Source organism: Ctenopharyngodon idella, chromosome 13, assembly GCF_019924925.1.
Source record: "Ctenopharyngodon idella isolate HZGC_01 chromosome 13, HZGC01, whole genome shotgun sequence".
NCBI classification, from domain to species: Eukaryota; Metazoa; Chordata; class Actinopteri; order Cypriniformes; family Xenocyprididae; genus Ctenopharyngodon; species Ctenopharyngodon idella.
Window position 1 is genome coordinate 32,972,850 of NC_067232.1, and position 25,436 is coordinate 32,998,285.

Here is a 25,436-nt window from a genome sequence, read left to right on the forward strand (position 1 = left end):
AAGAATGTCAATATTCGAGTAGTATGCATGCTAATAAGCAACTAGTTAAAAGACCCTAAAATAAAGTGTTACCAAACATTCTAAAGTAGAATTCCAAAGAGTTTGATTTGCTTACTTTTAATGTAGGATATACTCTTGGATCTAAAAAAACATTTCAGGTAAGTCCCGAGGACGAAGTAACCGTATGTGTATGTGGTCTTCTTTAGGCAGTACCTGGTGGTGGTGTTCAGAGATAAACCTCTGGAGCTCTGGGATGTCCGCACAGGAACCTTGCTGCGTGAGATGGCCAAGAACTTCCCTACTGTCACTGCCCTGGTACTGTATCAAACTCACAATGTGCCGTATTGCTTATTGCTTATAACTTTTATGTATCTGTCCATCTACATCACTTTTTGTACTTTTTAAAGGCTTAGTTCACCCAAAAATGAAAATTCTGTCATTAATTACTCACCCTCATGTCGTTCCAAACCTGTAAGACCTTCGTTCATATAAACACTGATCAGCGAACATAAGCAGAAGTGAACTGAACTTTCGCTGATCAATGTTTATATGTGAATAAAAGCCTAAATTCAATCTGTTCATCATATAAATCGACCTCTCTTCAGAAAATTTGGACTAAACCGCTCAATTCATATGGATTCGTTTTACGATCTCTTTGTGAACTTTTTGAAGCATCAAAGTGTGGTAACACTTCAGTATAGGGAACACGTATTCACTATTAACTACAACTTTTGCCTCAATTAACTTCTAATTTACTGCTTATTAATAGTTAGTAAAGTAGTTTTTGTAGCAGTTAAATGTAGGTATAGTGTAGGATTGAGGGATGTAGAATATGGTCAAGCAGAATAAGACATTAATGTGTGCTTTATAAGTACTAATAAACAACCAATAGTAATAGTAATATGCATGCTAATAAGCAACTAGTTAAAAGCGAGAACTGAGAGTGTTACCCAAAGTTTCAATTGCATAGCTGTCAATGGAGGGACAGAAATATCTTCATTTGTGTTCCGAAGATAAACGAAAGTCTTACAGGTTTGGAACAACATGAGGGTGAGTAAATGATGACAATTTTTTTGGGGTGAACTAACCCTTTAAGTATGCAGTTTTATTCCAAGTTCTTGAACAGAGAGATTACTCTGAATCTTTCTCCTACAAAGAGGCTGGCTTCATCACCACACAAACTCATTGAAGGGCAAAGTCGCTGTGTGGTTCTGACTGCAGGGGCAGTAAACATTGTAATGGCGCCGCTAGCGATGACTCGCAAATAACCCCAGCAATAACCTTAGTAATAAATGCATTCTCTCTCCTGGCAACCTCTCTGCCAGCTCATTTGCATCTTGATTACTTCCTAGGGGTTAAATATGTGCCAGTGACTTCTAGTGATCAGAAATTAGAGTTTGAGGTGCTTTAAAGCACAGTAAAATCTAGGTAGCACTTGGCCGACATAGGAAAATTGGGTAATGTTTGATTCGGTATGCCCCACAGAATCCAAAGAGACCAGTTTCATAATTCTAAGCAAAAGATTTTTGAAATTATAAGAAAAATAGACTTTTTGTCATATTTCGTGATCAGTTGGTGGCACTGTTCCAAAACTGGTGATAACAAATACATATTCTCAAAGTCTCATGAAGTTGTGGAGATGCTTACCGTTATATTTGTTGTTGCATTATGCCTTTAACATTCGGCCTAAAAAAGCCAATGAAAAATAATAGTACACCCCAGGTGAACTGGGAAAAGAACATTTATCTAATAGATATCACCATACTTGATTAGAGAAGGGATTTTGCATGTCTTTTTATCACTCCATAAATCAAAAATTATTTCCACCACCTAAAATGTTGTATAAAATCAAATTATATATGAGCAGACACCTCTGTAAAAACCTTCAGAATATAAAATAAAACTGCAAAGGCAATACTGCATGAATATACCTGTATGTGTGTAACATTTATGAAATTGACATTTTAAATCCAATTGTTTTTTTGGTAACACTTTATTTTAGGGTCTTTTAAATAGTTGCTTATTAGCATGCATATTACTAGAATATTGGCTATTCACTAGTACTTATTAAGCACATATTAATGCCTTATTCTGCATGACCATATTCTACATCCCTTAATCCTACCCAATACCTAAACTTAACAACTACCTTACTAACTATTAATAAGCAGTAAATTAGGAGTTTATTGAGGGAAAAGTCATAGTTAATAGTTTATATGTGTTCCCTATACTAAAGTGTTACCGTTTTTTTTTTTTTACTATGTCTGCTTGAGGGGAAATATATATATTAAAGCAGACATAGTAAAAAAACAATTGGATGTATATAAGATATATAAAGACACACACATGACATCCTCATAAACCACCTATTGCTGATCTCCACATATGTTTGTATGCTTTTTCAGAATCATTTGTTTTATTCTCTAATTTTGTGAAGTTCTGAGGTTTTGTTTAGGAATTAAAGGCTTCGTGATTGAGCCACTACTACTGCTAATAATAATTTATGACCAAATGCAAATGATCAAATGCAGTTTATGACCCATTTAGAGAAAACATTTAATCCTCCATTAAAAACTTTCTCCACAGCCATGTGTGTTTTTGAGCGTTTGCTTACTATCTGTGCAGTGACTCATGATAACTTTATTTGTGTGTAAACAGGAGTGGTCTCCTTCGCATAACCTGAAAAGTCTGAAGAAAAAGCAGATTGCTGCACGCGAGGCCATGGCCAGACAGACCACCCTCGCTGATGCAGAGCAGAGCAGTGTGGAGTCCTCTGTTATCAGGTCTGATTGACTCAAATGAAAATTGTCATCATTTACTCATCTTCTTCTTGTTCTTTTTCTGGAGAACACAAAAAAAGATTTCTTGAACAATGAAAATATGCAATGACCAGGGGCTCTCAAGCTCCCGAATCTACATAAGAGCAGCATGTAATTACTACAGTATATAACCCCTGAACTATATTACAAAACTTCTGAAGTACAGACAGATTGATAATTAACTTGACAAATAATTTTGACCTATTTCTGATCTCTTCACTAAAATTTAAGTTGTTATTCAATGAAAATCTTCCTCTCCGCTGCAGCTCAAATGTTATTTGCACTTATGCACATTCAGACTTGAAGATGCATTGCACAGTGTTTGATGACATTGATGACAAATAACATTGGTTCTCATGTGACCAGTTGCACCATGGCAAGTTTGAATATACTGAAGTATGAATGAGATTACAGAGGAGGGGAATACTTTCAGGTGAACTTAAATTTTAGTCTGTTTGTTAAAAAAGCTGTTTGTTGAAGCTTCAGAACACAATAAGGAATCTAGCACACAAGTCCTCCGGCCTGCTTTTATGACATTTTTGCGCTTTTTTTATCATTTTAAAGCTCTAGAGTCCGCTGTTGTTGTATAGAAAAGGGTGGACAGTATGTTCTTCAGCATTTCTTATTTTGTGTTTCATGGAATAAATTAAGTAAAAAGTGTTAGTAATGAAAAAGCAATCTGCTTTGGAATTGCATGATGGATACATTGTAGATTTTTTTACATTGTTTATTTTGGATTATTTTGATTTTTTTTTTTTTTTTTTTTCCCAGAGACTTTTTAAAAGAGTCTAGCATTGATTCACTAATCATTGGTAAATTGGTACTTTGGTACTGCACTTTACACACTTGAGTCTAAGTGATTTGCTTTTTCAGTCATAACTCATAACAACTCTCTGTTGCTGTCTGTCAGTATGTTGCAGGATGCTGAGAGTAAGTCTGAAATGAGTCAGGGCATATCGGCTCGAGAACACTTCGTGTTTACTGACACAGACGGCCAGGTCTATCACATCACTGTGGAAGGCAACACCGTGAAAGATGGGGCACGTATTCCACCTGATGTGAGTGTCCTTATGTGTTTTGCATCTTTTGTATGCATCCATTACCCAGTAATCTTGTTGCATTTTCATTACTAACACTTTCTCATGTTTTTTTCTCCTATTCGATAATCTTTTTTTTAATTTTTTTTTTATAAATCATCACAAAAGTACACAAAGACAAATTTTGTGTTGTTTAACTATCATCAGCATTTTTAAAAAAAAATAATATCATGAACACAATGTCGGGGTGAAATGGGCTGTGATGCAAGGGGCACCAGAGAAAATTTTGCCTAGGGCAGCAAATTGGTCAGGGCCGCCCCTGCATGTACGGTCAGATGTTCTTTGTCTATGTGTCAGTAAAGTGACTAAACACTCAACTTCACGTTGTTTCTCTTAGTAGGATGAAAATAATCTGTTATTTAAACGGTGATTAAATTATATAAAGAAAGCGATCAAAGAACGCTCCTTTTACAATCGCTGGAGCTGTCAATCAAACAGCACGAGTTTATCAGTGACTGGAATCGTGCCAGAACTGTTTTATTCAACGAATCTCTTAGTTACATTGCGTTTGCACTGTTAGTTATGATGAAAGCATTCGTGCAGAAATTGAGTTGCAATGACGAGATCACTGCTTTCATGCGCTCAACAACATGTCTGTGATCGGCTACAATCTTCATCACTGCAACCTTTCATGCCACGATCTAAATATAATGCCATAGATCTAAATGCAGTGCTTTTCACGATTAGTTAACCTTGAGAGCTGTAATAGTAATAGTAATTTCATAGGCAAAGATGTCAGCCAATCACAGCAGTGGGTGTTTACACTCTCACAGCAGACACGCCCCTTAAAACAGAGCGTTCAAATAAGAGGGCTAAAATCAATGCCTTTTATTTCTAAATTATGAAAAATTTTTATGTAAAAGGCATGCTAACATTATAAGTGCACCCCAGGAAACATTATAAAACAATAAAACAATGCAGTTCATGACCCCTTGAATGCATAAATTTTTATTTTTGTATTTTTATCCCATTACTCAAGAATCAGTCATATATGAAGAAAGCAGAGTCTGTTTTCAGCAGAACATTTTGTAAAGTCCTGGAGATGGAATATCCTGGATATATCTGTACATGCTCGTACGTTTCCTCCCAATGTTTTGTATAAAATCTGCCATTTCAAACTTTTGAGATGAAAGAGGATATGAAGAGAAAATTGCTCCCTTCCTCATCCTCATTATCCTTTTATCTCCTGCAGGGCTTTTTTCACAAGCCACAATGGTTATTTCTGATTGGTTGTTCAGATTTATTTCACTGTTGGAATTTGTAAGCGACCTATATATCTGTCTTCAGCATAACCAGACACATGAACTCATATTCTTGGTTTCATCTGTTCTATTAATTTGTTGTATTAATTCTGTTAATTCAATTTTAATTTTAATTAAATAATATATCTAAAATATTGGAAAATAAGGAAAATATTCAACAAGGAAGGAAAATAGGGAGATGAAGATCTGAAATGAACAGACTATTTTAATGGATAAAAAACAAATCTGGACAAAGTTGTCCTATGGGGGATGCAGTTGAAAAAAAATGTAATATTTAGCAATATAATAACAACATAACTTGGAACAGACTCTCAGCCATCTGACTTCACGTTTTGAGATGTGTATTTTTGAATCTGTTGGCATCTGTCATCACTCTATATGTTTTAGTTTGGAGTTTAACTTTGTTTTTCTTTAAGCTTTTCTTTAAATGCAACATTGTGACAACTCTATTGGTATTGTGGCATATTAACTGTGTCCTATGTCTTTTATGCAAGAAACTAAAGCTGTTCTACTGTCTTTCAGGGCAGTATGGGGAGTATTGCCTGTATTGCATGGAAAGGAGACACTCTAGTTCTGGGAGATGTAGATGGAAACCTCAATTTTTGGGACCTAAAGGCCCGTCTTTCAAGGTACAAATGTATATATCAAACATGTCATGTATGTGTGTAAACTGATTAAATTCCAAAACTTGGTGAACTACTTTCTTAGCCAGACACATCATCAGAGTCTGAGTTGGAAAACTACAATTGTGTGCATCACACACTCGAGTTGCTTTTACTGTGTTGATAAAATGTCACACTCATTTATATTTTTCAGGGGTGTACCTACACACCGCGGGTGGGTAAAGAAGATTCGTTTTGCTCCAGGCAAAGGAAACCAAAAACTCTTGGTGATGTACACAGACGGAGCTGAGGTCTGGGATACCAAAGAGGTGTGTGTGTGTTGTTTATTTATTTAGAAAATGCATCACTACTTCATTTTTGCAAATACAGAAGCACCACTGCTTAATTTTGCTTCAAGTCCCTTTGAAGCAAGTCCGCTCTGCCGCCAGTTCTCCTAAGCAGCCATTTTCTATCTAGACAATAATCATACAACTAAAGTGTAAACATATTTAAAAGCATAATTTGAAACAACAATAAAATCAGACAAAACTAAATTTTGCTTCTTTAGCAGAAATGGTCCAGCTGATTCACATGCACATTTCACACCAATTAGACAAGACAGTGCCTTAACTATTAACAATTCCACTGTTAATAGTAGGTCTGTCTTGAGAGGTTTATATGTGATTTCTCTTATTGAGAAAAGGAACCAGATTCTTCCTTTTAGATCTGTAACTATCGGTATGCAGCCGTGGCTGAAAGTATTGGCAGTGATATAAATTTTGTGTTTTGCAAAGTTTGCTGCTTCAGTAATTGTAGATAATTTTTTTTTTCACCTTGTTTCAATGGTATACTGGAAAACAATAAGCATTTCATAATTTTTAAAGGCTTTTATTGGCAAAAACATTCAATATATGCAGAGAGTCAATATTTCCAGTGTTGACCCTTCTTCATAACCTCTGCAATTCACTCTGGCATGCTGGATATCAGCTTCTGGGCCAAATCCTGACTGATGGCCATCCATCAGTGCTCGGAGTTGACCACAATTTGTGGACTTCTGCTTGTCCACTCGCCTTTTGAGGACTGACCACAGGTTCTCAATGGTATTAAGATCCAGGGAGTTGCCTGGCCACGGATCCAAAATTTCAATTTAATGATCTCCGAGCCACTTGATTATCACATTTGCCGTTTAACATTGTGCTTCATCATGCTGGACAATGCACAACTCGTCAACAAATTGCCTCCTGGATTGTTGGGAGAAGTTGCTCTTGCAGGACGTTTTGAGACCATTCTTTATTCATGGCAGTGTTGTTGAGCAGAATTGGAGAGCCACTCCCTTGGAGGAAAACCAACCCCGCACATGGAAGATCTCAGGATGTTTCACTGCTGGCATGACACAGGACTCATAGTAGTGTTCACCTTTTCTTTTCTGAACAGTCGATTTTCCAGATGTCCCAAACAGTCAGAAGGGGGCTTCATCAGAGAAAATAACTTTGCACCAGTCTTCTGCTGTCCAATCCTTGTACTTGCTGCAGTCTGTTCTTGATGTTTTTCTTGGAGAGAAGTGGCTTCTTTGCTGCCTTTATTGACACCAGGCCGTTGTCCAAAGTCTTAGCCTCACTGTGCAGATGCATCACTCCCTCCTGCTGCCGATACTGATCAAGCTGTGCACTGGTGGTGACATGATTTCTTAGCTGATTCCTCTTGGCTCTTGCTGGACACTCAGGGACATCCTGAAGCCTTCTTCACTGCAGCTGAACCTCTCTCCTTGAGGTTCTTGATGATCCGGTAAATGGTTCTTTCAGATGCAATATTCTTTGCAGCAATTTCGATGCAAAGTGATTGTGGCTGCATGTCTTTCTTTAGAGGTAACAATTGCTAACACAAGAACAGAATGATTGGAAGCACTTCTTCCCTACTTATAATCCAATCAGAATGATAGAGTGATTTCTCCGGACTAGTACTTGTTTACACTTTCCCATGTGCTGATGATTTGATTAGTGAAATCATGTTAGGTAGTCATTTTGTACCAGAGCCAAAAAACAGTGAAATTTAGGTTTTTGTGATAAAGTTAATTTTTTTCGGGGCCAATGTAGCTTTTTGCAATTATTTAAAATGCATCTGATCACTCTGCACAATAATCTAGAAACAAGGTGAATCAAACCCACAACAACTGAAGCAGTGAACTTAGCGAAACACAAAATTTATGTCACTGCCAAAACTTTTGGCCACTGCTGTAGAGCCATGCTTTTATAAAGCGCATTTGACTAAAGCGCAATGGAACATAACAAGAAATTTGTATACAATTTATCTCATTTCTACTCGCCTTCAGCAGAAATGGACCCCCGTGTTCTTTGTTCACATTATATCGCAAATGTTCTAGAGACCGGCGAAGGAGGGGGGAGCAATCGAACTCTGGTTCGGACCAAGAAATCAAACCAAGAGTGAAAGCACCCTCAAAAAAGCTGATTTAAAGGATTAGTTCACTTTGAAATGAAAATTAGCCCAAGCTTTACTCACCCTCAAGCCATCCTAGGTGTATATGACTTTCTTCTTTCTGATGAACATAATTGCAGAAATATTAATAAATATCCTGACGCATCCGAGCTTTATAATGGCAGTGATAGGGTTCAGTGAATATGAGCTGAAGAAAATGCTTCCATCCACATGCACCCATCGTAAATATGTGCTCTACACAGCTGTTAATAAAGGCCTTCTGAAGCGAAACGTTTGTGTAAAAAAAAAAAAATAAATATCCATATTTAACAAGTTATGAAGTCAAATATCGAGCTAGACCGCCAGACCACCTTCCGTATACAGGTTACGAAGAAAGTGTAAACTGGCATCGCGTCAGTTAAGCCTTTTCTGTAAGTTGAATGGGGAAGGCGCATGACGTAGCATAAGCTTTGTGAACTGCAAGAGTTTTACACTTTCTGCATATGTTGAATACAGAAGACGGTCTGGTGGAAGCTCGATACTTAACTTCATAACTTGTTTAAATATGGATATTTTTTTTACACAAATGCATCGCTTCGCTTCAGAAGGCCTTTATTAACACTCCGGAGCCGTGTGGAGCACATATTTATGATGGATGGATGTGGATTGAAGCTTTTTCTTCAGCTAATACTCATTGAACCCTATCACTGCCATTATAAAGCTCAGATGTGTCAGGATATTTATTAATATTTCTTCGATTATGTTCATCAGGAACAAGAAAGTCATATACACCTAGGATGGCTTGAGGGTGAGTAAAGCTTGGGCTAATTTTCATATGAAGTGAACTAATCCTTTAACACATTTAACTCTTTCAAGGGTTTTAGACAGAATACAAGATTTTATGGGAAACTCTGAAGTGTGTTTATAGTTATATTAAATGCACAACAGTTACAGTATTTGCGGTCCTGTAGTCTAAGAGTGCTGATAATCTACCAGAATCAGCATTTGGACTTTTTTTACTGTCTGTATTTTTCTTTTAAGATAATGCTGTCACATACTTCTACAGGTGCAGATGGTGAGCAGCATCAGAGTGGGACGGAACGTGAATTATAGGATTCTGGATATCGACTGGTGTACGTCAGATAAAGTGGTGCTGGCATCAGATGATGGCTGCGTGAGAGTGCTGGAGATGGCCATGAAGTCTGCCAGTTACAGAATGGATGAGCAGGACCTGACAGGTGAGTGTTTTTTGCTGAAAAATGTCACAGGTTCAAAAGCTGGTAAAGGTCCTAAAATCGATTTCATTTCTTTTTTGCTAAATGTATTTTATTTTGTTTTAAGTTTGGGGAGAAATATGATCCAGGGACCTGGGCGGGTTCTTGACTGTTCTTGTGAGATTCAGCCAGTTAATTAAATTTAGTTAATGGCGGTCCTGCAGATTTGCCTTATACAACATTAGGAAGATTAGTCCCTTCCTATCGGAGCATACTACACAACTCCTTGTCAAGCTCTTGTTCTATCCAGACTGGACTATTGTAATGCTCTCTTGGCAGCCCTTCCAGCTTCTGCTGTCAAACCTCTGCAGCTGATCCAGAATGCTGCAGCAGGAGTGGTTTGCAGGAGCCGAAGAGAGCGCAAGTCACACCTCTCTTCATCAATTTGCACGGGCTGCCAATAGCTGCTCGCATCAAATTCAAGGCACTGATGTTTGCCTTCAATAAAACAACTGGCTCTGCACCACTATATCTAAACTCACTGCTTCTTATGTGGTGCATAAGCTGTGTTGTTATCCCAAAGAGGCACAAATTCACTTTCTCAGACCTTTACCTTGACTGTTCCATGCTGGTGGAATGACCTGCCTAACTCAACCCGAGTTGCTGAGTCTTTAGCCATTGTCAAGAAACGTTAACACATGACCTGTTAATACTAACACTTACTATTCTCTTAAATTTCTATTCCATCAAAATTTTGTGGGTTTTTTGTTTTTTTTTAATCTGTGCTAGACTCACTGGGACTAGTCAGAGCACTAACATATTGTTACTCTATTGTTGGTTTAACTGCTTCTATTGTTCTCCTCATTTGTAAGTCTCTTTGGATAAAAGCATCTTCTAAATGATTAAATGTAAATGTAATTTCTTCTAATGTCTAATAAAGGCAAATTTTGTATTTTAGGCTTTGTCTACAACAGTTATAATTAGTTTAAATTAGTGTTGTCAGTCGTTTAAACCAATTAATCACAAATATTTCTGTAATCGTGATTAATCTCACCTAACATTAAAATTTGTAATATATTTTTATATTGTAAAAATTTCACATTTATTCTCCAATGTAATGTAGAATGTAGAAACAACATAAATTTACATTTTAAATTGTTTACTGTAACAATTGTAACAACAAGTACTATGAATGATGGCCAGTATCACCGATACCAGAACTGATACTGATGTCTATATTAAATGGATTTATTTTTCTTAATTTCTGGGCATGAACTTAGTAATTATAGCCATTCAACATTACAGTTTAATTGAAAGCCATCATTTTTAACATTTTATAGACCTTAAAAAATAACAAATTTTAATAAACCTAAATCAGTCTTCACAAAAAAACCCATTAAAATAATTGTCACATTTAGTTATTGTTTTCATTGTTTTTGACCCATGTAACCTTTTATTTTAATAAATAAGGTTGTTATGACAGTAACATTTTACATACTAGTGAAATTGCACAATTCTTGATTTAAATTTTTATACCACAGCAAAAACTACTAGCCTAACTAATAAAAGGTTCTATTTAATCTAATTATTAATGTAAATGGTGATGGGTAATTTACTGAGTGCATTTGCAAGCATATTCTTAAACCGATTATGCTTAAAGGGTTAGTTCACCCAAAAATGACAATTTTGTTATTAATTACTGATCTTCATGTCGTTCCACACCCGTAAGACCTTCATTCATCTTCGGAAGACAAATTAGGATATTTTTGATGAAATCTGATGGCTCAGTGAGACCTGCATTGACAGCAAGTTAATTTACACTTTCAAATGCCCAGAAAGCTACTAAAGACATATTTAAAACAGTTCATGTGACTACAGTGGTTCAACCTTAATATTATAAAGTGACTAGAATACTTTTTGTGCGCCAAAAAAAAAAAAAAAAAAAAAACTTTATTCAACAATAACTAGTGATGGGCGATTTCAGAACACTGCTTCATGAAGCTTCAAAGGCCTTTTGAATATTTTGTTTCGAATCGTGTAATTTTGAAATTTCGAACCACTTATGATGTAACAAAGCCTTGTTTACTGAAATCATGTGACTTTGGTGCTCTGAACCACTGATTCGAAACAAAAGATTCGTAAAGCTTTCGAAGCTTTATGAAGCAGTGTTTTGAAATCACCCATCACTAGATGTTGTTGAATAAAGTCATTATTTTGTTTTTTTGGAGCACAAAAAGTATTCTCATCGCCTCATAACATTAAGGTTGAACCACTGTAGTCACATGAACTGTTTTGAATATGTCTTTAGTAGCTTTCTGGGCATTGAAAGTGTTAATTAACTTGCTGTCAATGGAGGCCTCACTGAGTCATCGATATTTCATCAAAAATATCTTAATTTGTGTTCTGAAGATGAGCGAAGGTCTTACGGCTGTGGAACGGCATGAGGGTGAGGAATTAATGACAGAATTTTATATTTTTTGGGTGAACTAACCCTTTAATAAACAGCTGACAACTTGTGCGTCATGTAAACACATTAAACCATTTTTAACGGCTTAAGAATAAACCGATCGACAGAACCGAATTTGTCCGGCATATAAATGTAACCTGCGTTCTGTCAGCTTATTGAAGTACACATGTGTGATATGTGACAGGAAAGCATCCTTATACAGGAAATTTAAGTGCACCCAGTCACAGCAAGTTTTTCGAGGTAGGGGAGGAAAAATATATTGCAAACTCCGACTTTTTCTTGACCTGGTTAGGATAGCTGATAAATGTGTTGGGGGGCCATTCATCTTCTCAGTTTGTACACTTTACATATGAAATTTTATTTTTCAGTGCTAGAACTTTGTTTAAGTGGATCATGCCATCAGACAGACTTGTTTGGTTAGAATTTTTTATTTTTTTATTTATTTTACATTGCACTGGTTTACTGTATATATTTGTCATATTTGCACTGGTTACATTTGTTTAAATTGTAAATTTTTGTATGTGTGCACTTTTGAATGAGACTAAATTTCATTGTACTGCTGTACAATGACAATAAAGGTTTTCTAATTCTATTAGACTTGTATGTTTAATGTATAAATGCCTCTGTTGTCTCTGTTTCAGATCCAGTATGGTGTCCCTATCTCCTGCTGCCACGTGCTGCTCTCACACTGAAGGCCTTTCTGCTGCTGCAGCCGTGGTCTGATACATTCACCATGGACATCACTCACATGTGCGTGACGGCTTCATTATTCTGTCAAATCCGTTTCCATTCAAAAGTCTTTCACAGCACAATTTTCTCCAGTATGTTGTGAAAACCATGTCTTCTCTAATACCGCTGACAAGATCTGACCTTTTACTCCGTAGGTGTTAGAGCAGAGATATGAGAGAAGTAAAAAGCTTAGTTAAAAAAATCTTGCTGATTTCATCAATTTTCCAGTACAGTACAGTGGGGCTGATAATTCGAAGGTAGCCTGTTTATTTTCATGAAGTGTCAACCCCATTAATAACATCAAATACAAGACACAATTACTGATCACCAAGGCATTATAAAACCAAAATATATTATTTACCCTTTCTCTAACAACCAGGAATCATATCATTGACCTAATTAGTTTAGTAAACAGTAAAAATGGCCTTGTAATTGAGTGCACAGCAGTGACAGGAATGAGCAAACACTCTCTGTGTGTGCAACCATACGCATAAACATGACCTCTCACGTATTAACTGTTCCCATTAAAAACTTAATGTGCTTCCAAGTTGAAGGCTTTTAAGATTTGGAACTTTTTAATTTCTGCACTTCAGACCTTTCCTTCTGGCACAGTTTTTATAGAGACAAGAACATCTCAATGAAATGCTGAGCAATGTGAAAATAAAGTTATTGTCAGTGAAGCTTCATTGCCATGTAGATTAAAAACACCTTGCTTGTACATTTTATGGATGTACATTTACTGTTTTTAATCCTTACTGTGTTACATGTTCCCTGCAGTTGCAAAAATGGCATGTTGATTCATATGCATCAATTTGATCCCCTTGGGTGCTTTCCAGTTTTAATTATTTACTTATCATTAATTCATATCCATTAAATGGAATTTCCTACAGGGTTCTTGTGACCGTGGAAAACCTGGAAATATCAGGAATTTAAAATATTAAAAATATTGCTCATTTTGAGTGCTTGTGTAGAGTAAATCCTCCCCACAAGCCAATCATTTCAGAAACGGGTCGTGCTTCATCACATTCTGTCTGGAAAGTTCCTATTTTGCGCTTGATTAATGTGTAACTCTCTCAAAACACCATGACATAAGCGATTGAAAATGATTATATTCTTGTTTTGAAGAACAAGAAACTGTTTTCCTTTTGTGATTTCATAATTCATGCTTCGGAGAGTTCAATATAAAAGCCTATTCACAAAGATCACAGACATGCATATCAATGTTTTTAAGGGAAATGTGCATCTCTATGAATCCCTTCACACAGATGTATTGTTTGATCTTTTTCCATTATTATTGTGGCATTTAGATACAATTCTGTGAATAGATTTGCAGATTCCCAGAGTGAATTCTTGAATTATGATTTCCAGATCTGGAAAAGTCATGGAAATTATATAAAAAACTTTGTCCTTCCTTTTTCACCTATATATTGCGCTCTTCGAGAGATTATATAAAGTCAGAGTTTATTATATTTACACGCTAATAAGTATAATTTTTTAAATCTATAAATTGAATCAGTTGGTGCCTGACAGACAAATAAAAGTTTCCCACACAAGCCTTCATTAAAGAATGTAATCATGAACGCCTGAAAAGTTATGGAAATCCATTGATCAATCAAAATGTCTGGTAACCCTTGTTTTGACAGTTTATTTTTGTTTAGTTGGTCTGTTTTAATCTATTCTTAGCAGACTTGGTGTGAACAGGCATTTTTACAAGAACAGCAACTTGATTCCAGAAAAAAGATGAACTCTTTTGACTTGTATTGTGTGCTTCATCCTTAGAGACTACATAGAGAAAGATGAAATCAAGGGACTGATCCAGGAACAGCTCAACTCTCTTTCTAAGTATGTTCACTCCCAGAAAAAGCACAGCACTGTTTCTATAATAATTCTGTAATTCAAATATGGCTATTCAAAGCCATTTCTTTGCCTTCAAAGAAGTACCTATAAATAAAAGCAGGGACAAAATTATCCTCAAATGGCTCACGCTGTTTTATGTGAAGAGCGCATGATGCCCTCTCTCACATGATGTTTTTATTCTGCATAATGTCTAACTAGTTTTTTTTTTTTCCTCACTCAGTGACATCAAAAGTGTTCTCCAGGATCCAAATCTGAATTTGCTGCAACGCTGCCTCCTTGTGTCTCGGCAAGTGTCTGTTCAGCAGAGTCGTGTGCCATTTTAACTGAGAATCCGTTCCAGTTCAGCTTTAAATTAGATAGAACCATATTGTATTTGTAAAGACTTTCTAATTGTAGGCTACATATTTAGTGGCTCAAGCACCTTCACCTTTTTGTTGTTGTTGTTGTTTTGCCTTTGAGTTCCTCAAATTATTATTAATATTTTATCAGGCTGTTTGGTGATGAATCAGACCTTCAGTTCTGGACAGTAGCTGCTCATTACATCCAGTCCTTTTCCCAGAGCTCCAAGCCCAGCGGATCTGCCCCAGAAGGCCAAACAGCAGCTGAGGGCCCCCAGAGAACCCCTGGCAGCCACCTGGACATCTGCCATGACACCCTGTGTGAAAGCTCCTTCTTCCAGGTATGAGCTGCTGACATACGCATGGAAGAGGATATTACAGCCTCAGAACCAAGAATGCATTGAGTCCTTGTAGCGATAATTTAAAAATTCATACATAGTGATTGTGAACAAGCACCGATTTGCCTCAGAATTTGGGCTTTTGTCACATTTTTATTAACTGTAGCCGAGTGGATAATCGGTGGTGGTGAGTGTGCGGCAATAGAGACGTCATTTATCTGAACAAGGCTATAGAGACACTTTGGACATGTACCGAGCAGCCACCCAAAACACCCTACCATTGTGCCAGCATGAGAAAGCACCACTCAAATCTACTTCAGAGAATGTGCTATTGTACTTCTATTCTACAGTTTACTGAATGGCATCAATGGAGCATAAGTAATTAGACTGGGATTAGAAGTATACTAGTGAATTTATGACACAATTATTCTTGAGAGGTCTTCAGAGAGAGAGACTCTGAATATTAGCACATCAATATTCAGCAGGACTTCAGGGGTTTAATTATAATAGTCAGTTATTCTTCCTAAATGGAGAGAGACTGTCATGTTATTTGAATCATTGGATTTGTGCAGTTTACACCTAAAATTAAAAACACTCCATTATACAGAACTCACTTGCTTTATTGTGAGAAAGTGCGTAATAAACCAAAAAAGTTTTTGTCGCTTGTGAGTGCAAAACTTAAAAGTTGTGTGCAGGGTTCCTACGGGTCATGGAATTTCTGGAATATCATGGAATTTTAAAAGGTCTATTCCAGACATTGAAAGTCAGGGAATTATATATATATATTTTTTTTTTTTTTTTTGTCCAAGTTATGGAATATCAGGGATTTTTGTTTGTCTCTTTAAATTTTAGTTTCCATTTATCAAAATGTAATTTTTCTATAGCGCATTTTTTTTATTGCGTTGTTCCACGTGTTTTGCGTATTGTTATGATTAGGCTATTTTTCAGCGGCATTTTATTCCCTTCCCGCTCATCAACTTAAGTCAAATGCAGTCACCTGTACCTGTTAACTAAGGCAAACATGCCAGGAAAATGTACATTTCAAGAGCTTTGGCTACAAAATGACCACTTCAAAGACTGTCCTAACCAGCCGCGACACGACAAAGGATTCTATTTTTGAAATGGTTTCTATATTTCTGGGATTTTGCAGCTAATAGTTCAGGTCATAGAGAGGGAACAAGGACATAAATGCACAAAGAAAAGTATTTATCACTTACAGTTTGAACATTCTTGTTTCTTTTTATTTTCTTTCAAACTCTGAGGTAAATTATCCATTGTTGCTCTCATAGTGGCTATTAAAGTCATGCAAAATGATATTCAAGCTCAAACCATTTTAATATTAAGCAAAGCTCAAACAAGTGTATTTCATGACAAAGATTGTATCAGTCACTGAGTATGTATTTTGAATAATGTTTTATGGTTTAATTTTGTTTAGTTTAATTTCGTTTGGTTTTCGTGTTTAGCTGCGAACAGAGCCCGCCCACATGCTGTTATGATTGGCTGTGATTTACAATTGATGTTGTTGTCTTGTAGCTTTGTCAAGTCTGGTTAGGACACGGTAAGCTTAAAAAAAAAAAAAAAAAAAGGACACGGTAAGCCGCCTTTTCACTGCACGATTGTCACATTTCGCCCCCTAGTGGCAGTCGCACAGAATTTTCAAATTGGTCATGCGTAGCCGTTACCTTTGTTTATTCACCATGGTAGAATGAATAAATTAATAAATGCACATTGGATAAACTACCAACATTACTTCTGAAGGAAAAATATTATGGGACTTAATTATTTAATAATTCTTAATTATTTATTTCAGACTTAAATAATCATAACCATTTACAGAAGTAGCCTAGTGTCAAACAGTCTAAGATGGTCTTTACAAAAACTAAACGTGAAGAAATCAAAAGACTGAATGATGAACTTGATGAGAAACAGAAAATCCTCTAAAGCTTTTAACCCCTGAAAACATAAAAACTATAAATACATTTCTGTAAAAATAGTACAGAAAAATATCAAAGTGCATTTAACGGGTAAAAGCACAAAAAAAAAGTAGTGTCTTTTAGTAGTGACTCATACAGAGTGTTTAACTTAGTTTTGTACTAAAACGTCTGTGAACGTCTGTAAAGTTTGCAAATGGATGGATTTAAAATACTGTCTGTGGCTGATTTTTGTCTGCTCAGTGCTCAGCACAACCTGTTTTTCCATTCTTTATAGGTCATGGAAATTCAGCTTTTTAGTCAGTGAAAGTCAGGGAATTTGACATTTGGCTTAGAGTGGGAACCCTGTGTATGTGACTGCCAGGGCGTTGTTATGCAGTTAATAAGGTGTTCCATGTGTTTATTGGTGCACTGTGCCTTCTCTGTGGTTCCTACGGTGTTGCTATACTGTTCTGGATGGTGGCTAGGTGGTTACTTACTGCTCCAGGTCACATCTGTCTTGTATTCTCTTCAACTTTGTCACATAGACGATGGTTGTTGACTCGTTGACATCCATAGTGCCACCAACTCTCATTAATAATCACTGACTTCTGATCACTTTGTGGCTGCAAAGCTACAGATTATACTTTCGCATTTTTGTATCCCCGCCCACGAACAGTCAGATCGACAGAGGGTTATTAACAAAACAGCTATTGTAAGGGTAGGTTCATCACTGAAATATACAAAACACACATTGTATCAGACTACGTCTACTCTTAAAACAGCATTATGGTAAAAATGGAGCAATAAATGGCAACAGCTTTCTTACATGTACACGACGGTGTTTTGCTTCAGGGGTCTGGGCAGAACTGACATAACGGCTGTTTCTTTCAATTTTTTCCCCTCCGTTTTCCCCACTGTGTTTGTGGTCATCCAGTTTAAAATGTTTACTACAAACACATAGGTTTGTAACTCACTCCCATTTACTCTTTGAATTCTTGCACTCACGAGCAATACAGGTCCACAACGTTATGACAAAGTTTGCTAAGAAGTATTTCCTACTAAAGCAAGGTGGTATTTGACTCTGGTAAGCATATCCATAGCAGACTGGTGGGATTGGCCTTGGACGGCAACATGCCCAGTGCATTTAGGGGTTTGAGATTTTCCTACCTGTTTGTCAAATGAAAGATTTTTTTCTCTGTTTTCCCAAGTCAGGTTTTCCCAAGCCGATTTCAATTTTTTGTCACCTTTTTACTATATAGGCAGCCAAGTTTGATTGAAAGCTCATTTTTCCAGCCGTGAAGTACCCCTTTATGGGAAAATGCATTGAATTTTGAAAGCAGCATGACAAGTTTTGTCTTGAGGTGTAAAGCTCTCAACTGCAAAATTGAGAAATGGCCCTCCATATTATTACAGATCTGAATTGCACAGAATGCAATGAGACTTATCTGCAGGGCTCGATTAGCAAAGTTTGTTTTTCCAATGTGTTGTTGAGAAAGCGGTCTGTCTGATAATGTTATGCTTCTCACAAGAATGTTTTTAAAGACACCATCTAAATTTCATTATTTGCTGATTTCATTATTTTCTGATTTATTTGCTGAGATATTGCGAGATAAAGCTGGCAATGAGGCTTTCAAAGTTGCTTTGTAAAATCACACTGCATATTTTAGCAGTTTGTGTGACAGAAAAATGAAAAACAGCAGAATGAAGCTGTACGAGTCGAGTGTCATTTGAAGTGTTAATTGATAATTCAAATTAATCTCTGCCAGTTCTCTAGTAATAATATGAAGAATAAAATATGACTTTCCACTGAGGGATCAATAAGGTACACCTATCCTTAGAAACATTCTCTTCAATGTGGAACAAGAGTTTCAAATCATCTCAGTCCTGATTTGGCTGCTTTTATCTCTTAATGTGGATCAGATCAAAACAGGATTTTGTGCATTCTTTTGAAATATAAGTTTAATATATACCTTCTCCTCAAAAGATTCTGTTTGCAAGCAGCAAAAAAGCCGCTTTTCACAGTTGACGTAAATGTCATTCACTCTGCTGTATATAAAAGCACCAAATGAATAATAAATCACAATATATTGACGCAACTTTTGTTTTCTATCATGTGCTATGCACGTTTGTGATTACATGAATGCAAATGCACCAGGGTTCAATAGAATCAAGTGAGTGTGAAACCAGACAAATGGGGGGAGTGTTGGGCAGTAATGCTTTACTAGTATGATTACTGTAATGAATTACTAAGACATGTCACCCAGAACATTCATCTGCGGAACACAAAATGACTTCTCTCATTTCTTCTTTCTCTCATTTAGAGGTTTCAGCTGGAGCGAGTTCGTCTACAAGAAGTGAAAAGATCCAGCTATGAACACACTAAAAAGTGTGCTGACCAGCTGCTGCTGCTGGGACAAGTAAGTAACTGCACACTTCTGATGGAATTTACATACCACTGTAGGGTAAAGTAAAATTATTAATATACTTATTATGAAATTACAAGTTGTATTGCAATTGTAATAGATAATATCTAATAGTAATACATTTATTATTATTATTATTATTATTATTATTAATATTCCTAAAAACACTAGTTTGAATGTAATGTGGACACTTTGGTCACTGCTGCAGTTCATATTTCATTATACAAGGTCTCAGGTGTGAATGGGGAGCAGGTGTGTTAAATTTGGTGTTATCGCTTTCACTCTCTCATACTGGTCACTGGAAGTTCAACATGGCACCTCATGGCAAAGAACTCTCTGAGGATCTGAAAAAAAGAATTGTTGCTCTACATAAAGATGGCGTAGGCTATAAGAAGATTGCCAAGACCCTGAAACTGAGCTGCAGCACGGTGGCCAAGACCATACAGCGGTTTAACAGGACAGGTTCCACTCAGAACAGGCCTCGCCATGGTCGACTGAAGAAGTTGAGTGCACATGCTCAGCGTCATATCCAGAGGTTGTGTTTGGGAAATAGATGTATGAGTGCTGCCAGCATTGCTGCAGAGGTTGAAGGGGTGGGGGGTCAGCCTGTCAGTGCTCAGATCATACGCCGCACACTGCATCAAATTGGTCTGCATGGGTGTCGTCCCAGAAGGAAGCCTCTTCTGAAGATGATGCACAAGAAAGCCCGCAAACAGTTTGCTGAAGACAAGCAGACTAAGGACATGGATTACTGGAACCATGTCCTGTGGTCTGATGAGACCAAGATAAACTTATTTGGTCTGGGGCTGCATGAGTGCTGCCAGCACTGGGGAGCTACAGTTCATTGAGGGAACCATGAATGCCAACATGTACTGTGGCATACTGAAGCCGAGCATGATCCAACATATTGGATTCCAACATGATAACGACCCCAAACACACCTCCAAGATGACCACTGCCTTGCTAAATAAGCTGAGGGTAAAGGTGATGGACTGGCCAAGCATGTCTCCAGACCTAAACCCTATTGAGTATCTGTGGGGCATCCTCAAATGGAAGGTGGAGGAGCGCAAGGTCTCTAACATCCACCAGCTCCGTGATGTTGTCATGGAGGAGTGGAAGAGGACTCCAGTGGCAACCTGTGAAGCTCTGGTGAACTTCATGCCCAGGAGGGTTAAGGCAGTGCTGGAAAATAATGGTGGCCACACAAAATATTGACACTTTGGGCCCAATTTGGACATTTTCACTTAGGGGTGCACTCACTTTTGCGGCCAGCGCTTTAGACATTAATGGCTGTGTGTGTTGAGTTATTTTGAGGGGACAGCAAATTTACACTGTTATACAAGCTGTACACTCATTACTTTACATTGTAGCAAAGTGTCATTTCTTCAGTGTTGTCACATGAAAAGATATAATAAAATATTTACAAAAATGTGAGGGGTGTGCTCACTTCTGTGAGATACTGTATAACTTTTGTCAGTGTTTGTCAGTAATGCATTACAAGTGTTACTTTACTAGTTACTTGAAAAAAGTAATCTGATTACATGTCTCAGGCTGAAGGAAAAGCATATTTACTCCTGTACAGTAGAGGGAGCAGCTCAAACAAACCTTTCAGCTGTGCTGCCATTCTGGATTAAAGAAGAATAGGATACAGGAGAAGGAAGTTCAACACTCTTATTTCTAAATCTATTAGTATGGTTGAATTAGATCATTGAAGGTCAACAGCAAAGACATTGGTATACATAAAGTATATTTGTGTAATTTAATATAGTTAATTATTACAGGTTTGCATAAAATTCTGAGATTGCATTTCACTGTTTTTATTCATTTTGAGGAACACTGAATGTTTTTGTGCAAGTGAGATGGAGAACATCTTTCTCTCTCTATCAGTGCATCAAAATCACATACTGTCTGAGTAGTTACTAACCTTGAATTTACTTTGCAACTGTTAAAAAAGTATCTGCTATATAGTATGAATATGGGTAGTATGAATGAAATTCGGACATACTACATCTGCCATGTTGTTACTGTCACGTGACCTACCACCAACAGTTGTGTCTCTTCACTGCTACTCATAAATCCTCTCCCGTGGCCTCATGGGATAGTAAAGTGTCCATCTAATGCACACTTCAGAATCTCAGTGGAAGTCATCCTGTTCTTTTCGTCAGCTGTTTTCAAATACTATGTATTTGGACATACTAATCTTTCGGCGTACTGTTTTTCACATACTATATAGTAGGGAATTATTCGATTTCGGACGGAGTGTATATTTCTCTGCAGTGCATGTGTGATTATCAGTATACCCTTCTCACGATAAGTACATGTACAGGAGGGGTAGAGCTAGAGGAGATCAGTAACTAATTAATCGATTGCAGATGGTGTTGTTCTCTTAGATGGATAAAAAATTAAAAATGGGTCACCAAATATACAATACTTTGGTGGCCGTTAATATGCCTGGGCCGCTTTAATGGGTAATGGTTCAGTAGTTGTTTTTCCCATGAACAGTACACAAACTGGCACGCCTCACACATGACTCTGTTCTGCAGTCTCCTGCTGTCTGAAGGACCTGTAGGGTGGAAATCCATCATTCATAGCTGTCCTTTCAAGAATGCTTTAGAGAGTCGTAAACAAGGGCATCTGGAGAACTGTAGTAGAAAAACTAATATGAAAGAGTATTTACTTGAAAGAAGTGATAGATTACTAGTGATCTCAAAAATGATGGTGAACACAACATGATTGATTAAAGCCTCTGAAAGCTGTGCATTAGTCTTATTACTTTTATCAAATATGGCCAACCGGAATATGACATCAGTGTTCTATTAATTAAAATTTAAAACATATCAGTTCACAAATAATATTCAGAATAAACAGTTGTATTCTCTTTGTTCATCAGACGGACCGTGCGGTGCAGTTGCTTTTGGAGACCAGTGCAGATAACTCCAGCTACTACTGCGACTCTCTGAAAGCCTGTCTGGTGACCACCATCACCTCATCCGGCCCGTCTCAGAGCACCATTAAACTGGTGGCCACAAACATGATCGCCAATGGCAAGCTGGCAGGTGGGGTATTATTTGTGTGAGCTGTATGGTTTATTTCTTCTATAGAACACTAAAGGAGCTTGTCCAAGCTGTGCTTTTTCATACAATGAAAACAGACATTGATCAATTGCTGTAAACTCAAGAAAAAGAAAGTATCATAAAAGTAGTTCATATATCCCGATATTTTATAGGATACAAGCCATACAACAGCTTTATGTGAGACCAATATACGTTATTGTACTGTATTCTGGGATTGCCTTATCAATAATAGATACTATACATGCAGTGCTGCCTGAATTTAGTCAAAACATGCTATCTTAGAAGGCTGCCTGGGTGAATGTCATGAAAACATGTCCAGCTCTTATTTCAAAAAAAAAGAAAAGATAAATACTTGTTTTGTATTCATAAAGAAAGTGAATAAATGATATATTGCATATTCTGCATTAAAAAAATAACTTTTTTGAATTACTAAAATTATTGATGCATTCTCTCATTCTTAATAAACTCATACTCTGGCTGTTGCCAGAGTATGAGTTTATTAACTCAGAGACTAACGAGACATGACAAGAGCACATCAGCCCTATTCCACACAAATGCTTCTGACTGTGTTTCATTTTCTCCCTCTATTGACTCTCAGAGGGTGTGCAGTTGCTCTGCCTGATTGACAAAGCGGCAGATGCTTGTCGTTATCTGCAGACATATGGAGAGTGGAACCGTGCTGCCTGGCTGGCGAAGGTACCTCGAGCAAACACATTCTAGAGCAGGCTGATATTTCAAATGTTCATGATATATTCACAGTGCAGGTAGCTGTGTATAAATATAAGAGAAAGGATTTGAGAAAGAACTACCAGGTAAACGTAAAGCAGACGATGAATCTACTTCAAATGTCACGACTACTACAACATGTCTACACTCTTAGAGACTTCAAATCACGAACACAAAGAGAAGCACTTTGAAGTTGAGTAGTTGTAGTACTGTATAAATTACAATGTTTCAAGTAAATCCTAAAGGATTTTGCAAGTAAGGTCATGTCTGAGAAACCAGACTTTTGACTATTGACAAAAAAGTCTTTGCAGCTTGTTCTGGCCAATAACTACCTATTTAGACAACCAACCACAGCTTTTTATGCTCCAAAGACAGATAAATCTGAAATTGAGGATGCCACAGTACTAGACGTGGCAAGTGGGAAAGTGTGCATAGGCTTTGTGAGTTTCCATTTCTCTGAAGTAACAGGTGCAGATTTTCTGCGGTAGCACTCATTATATCCACCTGCTTTCTTATATAAACTTAACTTTGTTTCCTGATGGACTAATAAAAAGCTTCCTTCCTCTTGACACTGGAAAATGATGTGGAAGCCAGCCAGTTAGAATGGAGCAGCCAAACAATTAGCCAATTAGGTTGCAGTTTATTGTGATCAATATGCATCAAACGATCTGTGAATAGTAAGGAAGATTAATGCTCTGGAATCACATATTTCTTAATGTCTCTCTCTCAGGTGCGTCTGAATCCAGCAGAAGGTTCAGATGTGCTGAAGCGCTGGGCAGAGCATCTGTGTTCTCCTCAGGTTAATCTGAAGTCAAAGGCCATCCTGGTCCTGCTCTCATTAGGATGCTTTCAAAAAGTGGGCGAGATGCTTCACAGGTGGGCATTACTTTTCCTTCTTGATTTTTTTTGTCTAGCCCATTCAGTCACCATTCATCCATGTTGTGGTTTAGTTTGTTAACTCCCACAGGAATAATAGTAAATAAATAAATAAATACATAAACAAAATTCTCATGCTGTTCCAAAACCGTATGGGAATTTCTTTCTTTCGTGGAACACAAAAGGAAATGTTTTGTAGAATGTCGGTGTGGCATCAATAACATCCATCTTACAGGGTTAGTTCACTCAAAAAATGAAAATTCTGTCATTAATTACTCACCCTCATGTCGTTCCACACCCGTTAGACCTTTGTTCATCTTCGGAGCACAAATGAAGATATTTTTGATGAAATCCGAGAGGTATATGACTCGTCCATAGACAGCAATTTAACAACCACTTTCAAGGTCCAGAAAGGTACTAAAGACATTGTTAAAATAGCCGCCAATCTGACGTAGAACCTGGAAGCGCTGAACCTAAACTGCGTAGGAGAATGACACAGAAGAGAAGATATTGTTGAATAAAGTCATTATTTTGTTTTGTTTTCACGCACAAAAAGTATTCTCGTCCTCTTGGATTTCATCAAAAATATCTTAATTTGTGTTCTGAAGATGAACGAAGGTCTTACGGGTGTAGAACGACATGAGGGTGAGTAATTAATGACAGAAATTTCATTTTTGGGTGAACTTACCCCTTTAACATGACATATGCCAAGTTTTGAATATGCAGAAATGTGAATGAGATGTAAGAGCTACAGCAGAGAGAAAGATTATCTGTGAATAGCAATAACATTTTGATCTGTTCATCACTCAAAGATATTGTCTTCAGAAGATTTGGAATATACTGTACTACATTATAGTGCTTTTTTGTTTTTTTGGAACATCATGGTAATTCTTCAGAACTTTTGCTTTGTGTGTTCTAAAAGTCATATGGGTTTGAAATAACATGAGGGTAAATGATTGGGTGAACATTTCATTTAAAATTGCATAATGAATTTTTAAGTGAGAATTTGTCTCAATGTGTCACTCAGAATTATGCATTTTTTCCAAACACAAACAATATTGATCGACATATCCTTTCCTAAACACCATTACATTTGAATGTGCATGATAAAGGACACGATGCTCAGATTTTTCTCTAATATATCTTTATATTTCCCGACAGCATGAGATATTTCGACCGTGCTGCACTCTTTCTCGAAGCCTGCTTGAAATATGGTGTGATGGAGACAAATGACGACGTTAATATCCTTCTGATGCATCTTCCAGTTT

At 37.0% G+C, this 25,436-nt stretch overlaps 1 protein-coding gene across 3 annotated transcripts in view; it reads left to right on the forward strand.

Annotated features, from left to right (window-relative positions):
• Window positions 1-25,436, forward strand: part of wdr11 (WD repeat domain 11) — a 161,459-nt gene that overhangs the window by 71,029 nt on the left and 64,994 nt on the right. For all 3 annotated transcript variants that reach the window (XM_051916179.1, XM_051916178.1, XM_051916180.1), the window contains exons 14-28: window positions 207-315; window positions 2,659-2,783; window positions 3,730-3,877; window positions 5,701-5,807; window positions 5,995-6,109; window positions 9,280-9,451; window positions 12,536-12,644; window positions 14,403-14,465; window positions 14,701-14,766; window positions 14,970-15,159; window positions 19,391-19,486; window positions 22,383-22,548; window positions 23,165-23,262; window positions 24,023-24,168; window positions 25,330-25,409. In XM_051916179.1, the coding sequence (XP_051772139.1) occupies window positions 207-315; window positions 2,659-2,783; window positions 3,730-3,877; window positions 5,701-5,807; window positions 5,995-6,109; window positions 9,280-9,451; window positions 12,536-12,644; window positions 14,403-14,465; window positions 14,701-14,766; window positions 14,970-15,159; window positions 19,391-19,486; window positions 22,383-22,548; window positions 23,165-23,262; window positions 24,023-24,168; window positions 25,330-25,409 (1,790 nt within the window). The remainder of the gene's footprint in view (window positions 1-206; window positions 316-2,658; window positions 2,784-3,729; window positions 3,878-5,700; window positions 5,808-5,994; window positions 6,110-9,279; window positions 9,452-12,535; window positions 12,645-14,402; window positions 14,466-14,700; window positions 14,767-14,969; window positions 15,160-19,390; window positions 19,487-22,382; window positions 22,549-23,164; window positions 23,263-24,022; window positions 24,169-25,329; window positions 25,410-25,436) is intronic.